Genomic DNA, 12,610 nt, shown 5'->3' on the forward strand with positions numbered 1-12,610 from the left:
GTAGTAAGGGAATGGAATAAGAGGTAGGGTGGCTGATAGAAGAGATTGAAGACTGAGGGAGGTAGAGGTCAAAAATTAAAACTCTATTGTGGAATGGAAGGGATAGGGGAGAACTAAAAGCATAAATGGGGGGGAAGGATGGAGAGAAAGACACAGATTTTAATCATGACTGTGATCATGAATGTGATAAATTCTCCCATAAAACAGAGGTAGATAGCAGAATGGATTAATAAAATTATGCTCCAACAATATATTGTTTACAAGAAACACATATGAAACACAGAGTAAAGGAAAAAAGTTGGAGAAGAATATATTATGCTTCAGCAGATGTAAAATAAATAGTAGAGGCAGCAATCCTAATCTCAGACAAAGCTAAAGCACAAATAGATCTAATAAAAAGAGATAGGGAAGGAAACTACATCTTGCTTAATGGCACCACAGACAATGATGCAATATCATTACTAAACATATGTGCACCAAGTGGTATAGCATCCAAATTCTTAGAGGAGAAGTTCAGGGAGTTACAGGAAGAAATAGAGAGCAAAATTATACTAGTGGGGGAACTTAACCTCCCCTTCTCTGAACTTGATAAATCTAACCTCCGAATATACAAGAAAGAAGTTAAGGAGGTGAATAGAACTCATGATAAGGTAGATATGATAGAACTCCAGAGAAAATTGATTGTGGATAGAAATATACCTTTTGTGTAGTAGTACATGTCAGATATACAAAAATTGACCATGTTCTAGGGCATAAAAACTTCACAGTGCAGTACAGAAAGGCAGAGGTAGTCAAGGCATCCTTCTCAGATAAAGCAATAGAAATTATATATAATAAATTTCATGGAAAGACAGAACAAAAATTAATTGGAAACTAAAAAACCTAATCCTAGAGAATGAGTGTGTTAAGGAACAAATCACAGAAAAAATCAATAACTTTATTCAAGAGGATGACAAGAATGGGACAACCCACCAAAACTTATGGGATACTGCAAAAGCAGTTCTTAGGTGAAGTTTTATATCATTTAATGCCTACGTGAATAAAATAGAAAAAAGAATATGAACGAATTGGGAAGGTAGCTGAATGAAAAAACTAGAAAAAGAACAAATTGAAAATCCCCAACTAAATACTGAATTAGAAATAGTGAAAACCAATGGAAAGATTAATAAAATTGAAATTAAGAAAACTATTGAACAAATAAATAAGAGTTGATTTTATGAAAAAAAAAACAATACAGTTGATAAACCTTGGGTCAATTTGATTAAAAAAAAGAAAAAATCCAACCAAGTTACCAATATCAAAAATAAAAAGGGTACTCTCACTTCCAATGAGGAAGAAATTGAAATAATATTTAGAAATTACTTTGCCCAACTGTATATCCATGAATTTGACAATCTAAGTGAAATGAATGAATATTTAAAAATATATAAATTCCCCAGATTACCAGAAGAGGAAGATAAATACTTAAACAACCCTATCTCATAAAAATTATTTGAACAAAGCATCAGTGAACTCCTTAGGAAATAATCTCCAGGGCCAGATGGATTTGCAAGTGAATTCTATCAAACATTTAAAGAACAGTTAATTTCAATACTAAATAGATTATTTGGGAAAATTGGGGACAGAAGAGTCCTACCAAATTCTTTTTATGATACATATATCATTCTGATGATACCTAAACCAGGAAGAGCAAAAGCAGAGAAGGAAAATTATAGACTCATTTCTCTAATGAATATAGAAGGTTTCCCTTCTAATCTTAGGTGTATTTAATTTATTTGTGGAATACCTTTTAATATGTTATCCAATCAAAATTATTCATTGAATGAATTGTCTTTGATATTCTCTGTCTTTGGGTCATGAATGATTTCCTCATCCATAGATTGAAATGACTATTTCTTCATTCTTCCTCTAATTTGTTTATGGTGTGATTTTTTTTCACCTTTATTTCTTGGTTATATGTATCACTTAACAACACATTTGAGGATGTGGTGTAAGATGTTGGTATAAATCTAGTTTTATTCACAATGCTGTAGTTGGACTCATTGGATTCACTGAACCCTTGACTACCAGAATGGTTAGCTTCTATATATTACGTGCCTAATTTGTTCCACTGACCAGTTTCTCTATTTGTTTGGAGGGGGTGGGATTTCTGGATCACTGTTTGGTCTGAAGTAGTTCTGGGGGATTATGGACTATCCCTCTTTCTACTCTGCCATCTTGGTTGATCAAAGTTTTGCCTTTACAGAAATCAAGTACAAGCTTTTTGGCTATCCCATCCCTCTGAAGGCCTTGGCTTCGTTTCTGAGGATTAATTAGGCTGTATAGAACCAATAGTTTGTCAAGTCTTGGGTTGTTTTTGTTTGTATTGTTTTCAACCACACTTTCCTTTGTCCTTCAGTGCAACTGATTTCATTTCAATGTGAGTTTTCTTGAGTAATCCTTGAAACTTTTGGCTTCTCCATATCAACAGCCATCTCTTTATGTTAGAGAAAATTGACGTTGATTTTTAAGAGATAAAACTTTGTCATATATTCTTGGAGTAATAGCTGTTCTTAGAACTCTATCAAATAAAGTAAAATACAGTAAAACAGAGAAATGGAATGTGTCTAAAACATTAAATTCAACACTCAACTATTAGTGAATTAGTTAAAATGGAGAAATCTGCTCAAATTCCATTTGATCTGATCAAGGTCAGATAATCTAATTCAGCCTCGTGTTGATAAAAGTATGTATCTATGACCATTGCTGTGATAAAAACAAAACCACATCAAAATTATTGCTTGCTGGAAGTAATTCAAACAACTCCAGAAAAAAGTCTTGATAAATTCTAACCCAAATAGAAGATAATAGATTTTCCATAAGTGGAAACCATATTTAGCTAATTAGATTAATCTGCTTTAGTCAACTTTGCTACTAACATAGTGATATTATTATCACTCTTGTACTTAAATGGCCACTTGCAACCTTAAATTCAGCAAGCTATTATTTTAGCTGGGATTTAAGTCCTCTTCTTCAACAAGTTAAACTTCAATAAATAGGTTTTATTTTGTATGTTATGGACCATTTTCATCTAATTCATTAAACATAATGGAAAATGAACTTTGTATTTAAGGAGTACAAAGGAGTCTGTAGGTGATGCTGTTTCTCCCCTTCACTTATACATATGAAGTCTTATAGTGGATGAATAACTTACAAAATGACATGTGAAAATACATAGAGAGTTGTAATGGCCAGTGTGATTTTAATTGTAATTTGACTGCATTTAACAAGGATTATTTGACCAAGGTATTTAGAATTGGTTGACATATGTCATTTTAAATGAGAACTATAACACATGATTATATTTTCATTTTGAATTACTTTGTGCAATCCTAGAAAATATATCTTTTCATCATTATCATTTTCGAGCTCCTTTCATTATCATTTTCTAAGCATACCACAAAATAACAAGTATCAGGGCTCACAGTTGCATAGTATCATTAATGTTTAATTGTAAGCCTAATGCAGCAGGATACCAGCTATATTCATCAAATTTCCTTCACATGGAATGAGATAATGATCTGCATTAATGAGATGATTTTTGTACACTTCTCTAGGTACCCAGAGTCATTCACTGCATACTTCCTACCAGGTAGTGATCGGGAATTTTTTGTAAAACCTCAGATGGGAGAACTTCTTCCACTTCACACTGCTGGGACACTTATCAGTGTTGGATTCACACCACAAATGTACAGAAGGAAGCATCAGGCAACATTAGTAATACAGGTGAGTACTTGAAGAAACAAATAGTCATGTATTTATACATATACATATATATGTAAATATATATATAAATATATATAAATATATATACACACACACATATATATGTGTGTGTGAAACCTAAAACTGTTCTTTTAAATAGCTTGAAGGGGTATTTGTGTGTGACAGTGTGTGTGTGTGTGTGTGTGTGTGTGTGTGTGTGTGTGCATATATGTTTCTTTTACGTCTTTCCTATTGATCATTCTAGTTAAATGCTTAAAATATATTTCAAAGTTTCCACTTAAGGAGTTCTGCATAAATCTTGGCATAAAATCTCAGTTGGCACTCTTGGAGAAAACATTTAGCTATAAAGTATAACAAATCTAGCACTGATTGAAAGTGAGCTTGAAAGAGGGCAGAGCCAAGATGCCAGAAAAAAGGCAGGGTCTCACCTGAACTCTTCCCCAAACCCCTCCAAAACCTTTAAATAATTCCCTAAAGTGAATCCTGGAGTGCAGAATCCACAAAAGGACATGGTGAAGCAATTTTCAAGGCCAAGGAAACTTAAAAATTTGGTGGGCAAGGTCTGTTACAGCATGTTGAAAGTGGAGCACAGACCAGTGCAGGCCATGCTAGTGTAGAGTAGGACATGATAAACCAGGAGAAGGCTTTGGAAGTGAATGTCTCAGTAGCTGCAATGGCTACATCTGGATCTTTCAGCCAATAGATGGTAAGCGGGCTGAAGAGTTGGTCAGAAGGAGGTTATAGGTGTCTCTTTGCTGCGACAAAGGGCAGGACTCTGTTTCTTTCCCCATATTCAATTCCAGATAGCAGTCCTGGGTGGCAAACCCAGGTTGAAGAGGAGCACTAGCACATGAGAAATTGCAGAGCACATTCAGAGCATGAAGTGAGGATCCTTGTCACAATTCTAGGGCAGAAAAGAGTGCTTATCACCACTTAAACATGAAATAACAGGCCAGAAGAGCAGTAAACACACCTGTCCTTAGATTATACCACCTTGGAAAAATTGAAAACCTACAGGTCCCTAGAAGTACCTCTGAAAACAGTTGCACAAAACACTTAAATCTTGGTACAGTGAACCTTCAACCCTGGAAGCATAGCCCTAAAGAATTAAGAATCAAGAAATAGATGGAAAACATGAGTAAAGCACAGAAAAATTCTAACTATTGAAAGTTACTCTGATGACAGGGAAAATGAAAACACACACTCAGAAGAAGATGAAGAAGTTCACACTCCTACACCCAAAATCTCCAAGAAAAATGTAAATTGATCTGAGACCACATAAGAGCTAAAGAAGGATTTTAAAAATCAAATAAGTGAGGTAGAGAAAAATTGGAAAAAAGAAATAAGTAATGCAAGAAAATCATGAAAAAAGAGAAAATTTCTTGGTGAACACAGCACAAAGAAATGCTGAAGAAAATAACACCTTAAATCAGAATATGTAAAATGATAAAAGAAGCACAAAAATTCAATGAGGGGAAGATTGCCTTGAAAAGCAGAATTGACCAAATGGACAAAGAGGCACAAAAATTCACTGAAGAAAAGAACTTATAAAATGGAATTGGTCAAATGAAAAAGGAGATACAAAAGTTCACTACAAAAATACTTCTTTAAAAATTAGAATTGGATAAGTGGAAGCTAATGACTATGAGACATCAAGAAACAATGAAACAAAAATAAATGAATAAAAAAGTGGAAAACAATGTGACATATCTCACTGGAAAAAAGAAACTGAGCAGGAAAACAGATACAGGACAGGTAACTTAAAAATCATTTAACTTCCTAAAGCCACGAGTCAAAAAAATGAAGCTTTGACATCATTCTTCAAGAAATTGCCAAGGAAAGCTGCTGTGATATACTAGAAACAGAGGGTAGAATAGAAATGGGAAAAATCCATCCACTACCTCCTAAAAGAGATAACAAAATGGAAACTCCCAGGAAGAATAAAGTCAAATTCAAGAGTTCCCAGGTTAAGGAGAAAACATTGTTAGCAGCCAAAAAAATAAATAAATAAACCCCAAAACAAAACAAAACAAACAAAAAAACAAAAAAAAATTCAAGTATCTTAGAGTCATAATCAAGATAATACAAGATTTAGCAGTTTCTACATTAAGAGAATTAAGGACTTGGAATTTGATATTCTGGAGTTCAAGGGAGCTAAGATTACAACCAAGAATCACCTAGCCCAAAACACATAGCATAATCCTTCATGGAAAAATGGACATTGAAGGAAATAGAGGACTTTCAAGCTTTCCTGATGAAAAGATCAGAGGTAAATGAAAACTTTGACTTTCAATAAGAGATTCAAGAGAAGCATAAAAAAGCAAACAGGAAAGGGTAATCATAAGGGACTTAGTAAGGTTAAACTTCTTATATTTCTACATGAGAAAATGAAAAATACATAAGAACTTTTTAATTTTCAGGGCATTTAGAAGGAATACACACACATATATTTATATGAACATATGTGTGTATATATGGGTGTGTATATATGTGTATGCACACATAGAGGGCAGAGGTATAAGTTGAATATAATGGGATGATTATCTAAAAAACAAAATTTAGGGGTGAGAAAGAGGAATGTGCTTGGAGAAAGGGTAAAGGAGAGGTAGAATAGGGTAAATTATCTCACAGAAAAGAGGCAGTAAAGATATATTACAGCAGAGGAGAAGATGGCATAGGTTATGGAGAATGCTTGAACCTTACTCTCGTTGGAATTGACTCAGAGGGAATAACTTATACACTTGCATATAGAAATCTATTTTACCATACAGGAAAGTAGTAGAGAAAGTGGATATGAGAAGTAATGAGGGTGCTCATGGACAGGAATGTTGATTTTTTTTGGGTGGGGGCAACAGTCAGAAGCAAAATCTTTGATGAGGGACAGGGTAAAATGAGAGAGAAAGAATAAACTGGGGGGATAAGATGAAAGGAAATGCAATTAGCAATTACCACTGTCAATATTTTTGAAGCAAGTTACTCTGATGAAGGGCTCACCATTCAAGTATATAGAGATATTAGTAAAATTTACAAACATAAGAACATCCCCCTATAGAGAAATGATGAAATAATATGAACAATTTTCAGATGAAGTAATCAAAGCCATCTATAGACATATTAAAAAATCTCTAAATTGCTAACTCTAAATCACTATTGATTGGAGAAATGCAAATTAAAATAATACTGAAGTATTGTAACATACCTATTAGATTGGCTAAAAGGACAGAAAAGAGGAATGATAAATGTTGGAGGGTATGTGGGAAAATTGAGACAGTAATGCATTGATTGTTGGAGTTATGACCTGATTCAACCGTCATGTAGAACAATTTGGAACCATGCCCAGTTACTTATAGCATCTCTTTTTCTGGTGGCAAAGAATTGAAAACTGAGGAGATGCCATCAATTGGGGAATGGTTTAACAGTTTGTACTATATAATTGCAAAGGAACACTATCGTGATTTAAGAAATCTTGAGCTAGATGCTGTCAGAAAAACCTGGAGAGACTTACACAGGAACTGATGCAGAATGAAAATGTGCAGAACCAGTTGACTGGTAGGTTGTTGTGCCTCACACAGTAACAGTAACATGGTAAGCTGATCAACTGTGAATGACTTAGCTATTTTCAGCAATACAGTGATCCAAGGCAACTCTGAAGGATTTATCAAGAAAATTACTTTCCATTCCCAGAGAAAGAATTGATGGAATCTGAATACAGATGGAAACATTAAAAAATAAATCCTGTCATGTTTTGTTCTTTTGGAGTTTTGACATGATGGAAAACTACTATGCTGTAAGAAATGATGAATTGTTTGAGTTTAGGAAAACATGGAAAGACTTGCATGAAATAATTAAGAGTGAAATGACCATAGCCATGAGAATATTGTATACAGCAATATTGTTCAAATAACAACTGTGAACAACTAAATTGTTCTGAGTATTATAAATGCTTAAATCAACTACAAAGGGCCTATGATGAAAGATACTATCCACTTTCAGAGAAAGAGTTGATAATGACTGGAACTATATGTAATACCACACACACATACAATATGCACATATACACACACATACACATACACACAATCACGTGTACTTATATGCACATGTATGTATGTAAAACATATATACACACACATATATACATACATACATCTCTCTATCTGTGTCAGTTGGTGACCTGCTCTTGTGTTGTGGTGGAGTGTAAGGGAGCCAGTTCGGAACCTAAAATGTAACAAAAATAAATTAAAAAAAATAAAAGAGAAAATGAGCTTGATACAGACTCAGAATTCTAGCATGAGAGAAATTATGATTTTTCATTTAATTAAAAGAGTTAATATGATACTTTATTTGAGTTTTACCTTGTGATTTAATCAGTTTAGGAGACTACAGTTGAGAAATTCCTCTGTAATATAGACAGACAGTTTGTTTGCAACTATCTTGTCATTTTATTTTTGGATAATTGCTGAGTCAAATGACGCTTTCTCATGATCATTTACCACAATGTGTTAGAGGTAGGTCTTGAAACTCTAATATCCAGCCTTCATACTGACCTTCTATTAACTCTATCTCATGATAATAAATCATAAGATTATGTATATATATATATATATGTACACGTATAAAATCTTATGATTATATATACATATGTGTGTATATGTGTGTATATGCATGTATGTACATATATATGTGTTTGTAAGTCATATGATAACTTATTGATCTAGAAGAGAGAAGCAATTTTTTAACCTTAGAAAAATATTTAGCTTAGGGTCAAAGTTAAAGCATCAAAGCTGGGAAAGAAATAAGAAACAAGATGAAATTACTTTTTAATTGAAAACCATTCAAGAGGAAAGTATTGCTTTGTCAACGAAAACAGTGACTATAAAATAACATAGATTGGTATATATGGACAATAGAATTTCTGGTAAAAATATCTTTTAAAACTTCCCTTTAGTTTGGAATTTTACATTTAAAGAAAAAATAATATATACTTTTACCTTGTCTGAAAATATCTTGATTAGCATTGTCTATTTTCAGGATTTGTTATAAAGGGTATTAAGAGTTTTGTTAATATACATCTCCAAGTGCCAGAGTTTTTATTATGTTTCTAAATCAGAAAGTAATTAGTACTTTGAGCAGAAATGTATGGGATGTCATAAAAAGAAAAAGAAAAAAAGATTCCCCAAATAGTGAATTTCAGTAGACATAATTATTTCTATTCTCCATGTTTTCTGAGAGTCTTAAATAAACCAAATCACTTGTGGAAGGAAAATGGGTCCTTTGGCCTTGAAACATTTGTTGGTTACCAGAGAGAGAAGCACCAACATCTGGGTTTTCAAAGAGGATGGGGAGGAGGTCCTTAACAGCTACCCAGACTCTCATCTGACACATGAACTTTCTTCCAAGCCCCGCAAAGGAAAACCACATCTCAGATATATATACACTTTTCCAAGCTGGAGAGCATCATTACCCTCCTGTCCCAGTGCCTCATTGGAATTAATAAAAGCTTCCCTTAATGAGCTTTAGGTGAGGCTTATTAATGAACAGGGAAGATCTTTAACTCTATTTAATATTACACTATGCTAAGCACTTGGAATACATAAAACAAAACATAGCAGACATTGATCTGAAGAGCTACAATTCTAATAGGGGAGACAACACATATATGAGATTTTAGCTATAAATCAACTTAATTGGTAGAACAAACATGTTTTAAGTGCCTACTGTAGACCAGGAACTGTACTAAGTGATTTTTGCCAATGGCATCTCATTTGAAGATGATCCTGAGAGTACAAGGACAAAACAGATAGTAATGTATCTTCTTTTAGTTTAATTGAAATTTAAAAACCAAATATCTAATTCTCGATGTTAGACATCAAGTCACTTGATGGTGCAAATGACTTTTTTGGTGAGAACTTCTTTTTTATCCTTCAATAGCTGTGGCCTCTGAGGAGGTCAGGACTACCAAGTCAAGTGCAAAGAGGTCAAGGACAAAAAGGCAAGCCAAATATAGGCCAAAATATTCATTGTATCTCTTCTTGTGGTAACAAAAAAAAAACAAAAAACAACACATTGGAAACAAAGTAGATGTCCATGGAGGTGGGAATAACTGAATATGTTTCGTTTTGTTAATATAATAGATTAATATATTTCCATAGGAACCGTTGAACATTCATAAATAATGAGATGACTTGTATGAATTGATGAAGCATGGAACAGTAGGAAGAACGTTAAAATTAGAATTATAAAACTTTAACTTTTGTCCTTTCACTTACTATATACTTGGTTTTCAGAAAATCACAACCTTTCTGGGCCTGAGTCTCCGTATTATCAAAGTGAAGGCTTTAGAATAAAGGTCTCTTCTAGCTCTAAATCTATGACTCTATGAGAGAAAATAATGGCATACTAGATAGAAAGCTGGCCTCAGTGTTATCAAGACGTTCATTCAAATCGTGCCTTTTCTGCATTCAGATCCTGCCTCAGATATCTACATTGGCTCATTGGCTCAGGAAAAGTCATCTGACCTATCAGTGTGCAGTTAAAAAAAAAATGTCCCTTTAGATAACTCCCAGAATCAATAACTCTAAATATGCATAACCAAGAGGTGAACAAATAAAATGACTGAAATAATGGAAATTGAAGCAACAATAAATGACAACCAAATGTGCATTAATTATAATGATTGGTCTTAAAACTGGTGAAGAGATGATAAATCTCACTTTTCTACCCTCAGTCAGACAGGGCTACTCTTTGTTCATTTATTTTACTTAATAATATTTTTCTTTTAAAAAGGAAGGGTTCAAAGATATGTGGGTTGGGGTAGATTAGAAAATCCCTCTGACAAAAACAAGAAAAAGGATACATAATCTTAAAAATAAAAACAAATAACATTTTCATTTACAAAAAAATTAACTTTAATACAATAAAGTTTGAGTAACTTTTACAGAATTTATGAACAGTATATAACATTCACTGTCATTTCATTTATTCTCAGAATTATAAGAAGGGTTTAGTAAACTGTAATCCAATAATTCATAGAGCTTATATAATATGACTTTTATATAATAATATTTTAATTTTACATAGAAAACCATAATTACCAATTTTATATGTTTCTGAAAGAAATAGAAATGATCCAATAAAGCTACAGAAATTATAATATTAATTTATATTTTATTTTATCATTATAATTGCCATTACATTTTACATTAAAAAGAACATTGTAATAAAGATCATGGGATAGTGCTTTTTAAATTTTTCATATAGTTTAATCTGACTATTGGTCTGTTCACTTTCCTTTTGGAAAAAGAGTCATTATCAGTAAAGGGATATTAAATCTCTTTTCTGGTAAAATTTAGCACATGAACAAAATTGCAGACATGATATTAAAATAATAGACATGGTGAACTTTCTAGTTCAAGTTTACCTGTGATTTAAAAAAAAAATATGTGCTTAATATCAGGAGAAAAAGAAGAAAACTTAATGCAAAATAGATGTTTAAAAAGATCATATTTGTTTACTTCCTATGGACTAAAAGAAAATCATTCACAATTCAGGACACTAACTTGCAAAATTTAAATTGCTTCCTTATTCTTTAATTAGGACATTTTTTTTTTCTTGCTAAGCAGTTAAATCAACACATCTCATTGGAAAAATATTTCAACTACTACTTGATTACAACATACAAACTAAATGAAAAGCCCATGAAGATTTTTTTTTTTTATAAAATTGTTTGAAAAGGCTTAAGAAATATTTTACAAAGACCTTGGAGATAATAGCTCTTTAAATTAATAGAGTTCAATTGTCCTCTCCTCCATCTCCCTTCTCCCAGGTGTTCTGAGAAGGAAATAAGGGAAGAGACTAGCAGGAATTCCCCAGGGGAGCGGACTGTGAGAAACTAGCAAAAAGAAGCTCTGATGAATTTCAAACTTGCCTAGACACCGACCATCAGCTTCTTCTCTGTTCTCCCATGGACTGGAAATTTGATTTCTGTCTTAGATACTTAAGTTCTGAGAAGTTAATTTTTACATTATCTTACCTGGAACCAGGCCTCCACATAATTTCCTGACCTTTTGCATACCATGATGTGTATCTTTACAAGTGCTTTATGAATATCTGTCTGTCTATCTATCCATCTACATAGTACAGCTAGATGGCACAATGGATAGAGGACCAGGCCTGGAGTCAAGAAGACCCAAATTGAAATCCAGTTTCAGATAACTACTACCTATGTGATCTTGAGCAATTAACTTAACCTTGTTTGCCTTTGTTTCCCATTTGTAAAATGAGCTGGATGAGGAAATGTCAAATTACACTAATATCTCTGCCAAGAAAACCTTAATTGAGGTCGTGAAGAGTCATACAGAACTGAAATAACTGAACAATAAAAAATGTTATCTATCTATCTAGACTCCATTGTAATTAAACAGATCTATTAGTTGTGCTAGTCTGGTCTCACGTACATTACTGGGGATATTCATTTTCTGTTCCTTCCCAGTTTAGTTAGCGCCTCAAATCTGCACTGGGTTAGCCAACCCCTCCCACATTTCCTGTTACATAGCATAATGAGCATGGGATCTTAGAGTCTTTTCCTTTTTTCTCAGTCTCTCAGCCTTTGTGTCCCAAAAGATCGAGTTGGAAATTTTTTTAAGAAATAGAAACTTTAAGAAATTGAAATTTCTTTAAGAAAGAGAAACTTGGGAAATTCTTGCACTTATATATGCCAGCTAATCAAATTTCTTCAATCTTCAGTGTTGTTCACCTTTCACTCAACTAATCCCTGTGGTTTCAAGAAGTTTTAGCATGCACCCCCACCACACCTTGGTAAAGCTGTCTCTACAGATGAGCTAAA

The 12,610-nt window shown here is 33.2% G+C and overlaps 1 protein-coding gene across 3 annotated transcripts in view; it reads left to right on the forward strand.

Annotated features, from left to right (window-relative positions):
- Positions 1-12,610, forward strand: part of CFAP47 (cilia and flagella associated protein 47) — a 917,896-nt gene that overhangs the window by 870,942 nt on the left and 34,344 nt on the right. For all 3 annotated transcript variants that reach the window (XM_072615192.1, XM_072615194.1, XM_072615193.1), the window contains one exon: positions 3,597-3,765. In XM_072615192.1, coding sequence (XP_072471293.1) covers positions 3,597-3,765 — 169 coding nt within the window. The remainder of the gene's footprint in view (positions 1-3,596; positions 3,766-12,610) is intronic.

This window comes from Notamacropus eugenii, chromosome 5, assembly GCF_028372415.1.
Source record: "Notamacropus eugenii isolate mMacEug1 chromosome 5, mMacEug1.pri_v2, whole genome shotgun sequence".
Classification (NCBI taxonomy): domain Eukaryota; kingdom Metazoa; phylum Chordata; class Mammalia; order Diprotodontia; family Macropodidae; genus Notamacropus; species Notamacropus eugenii.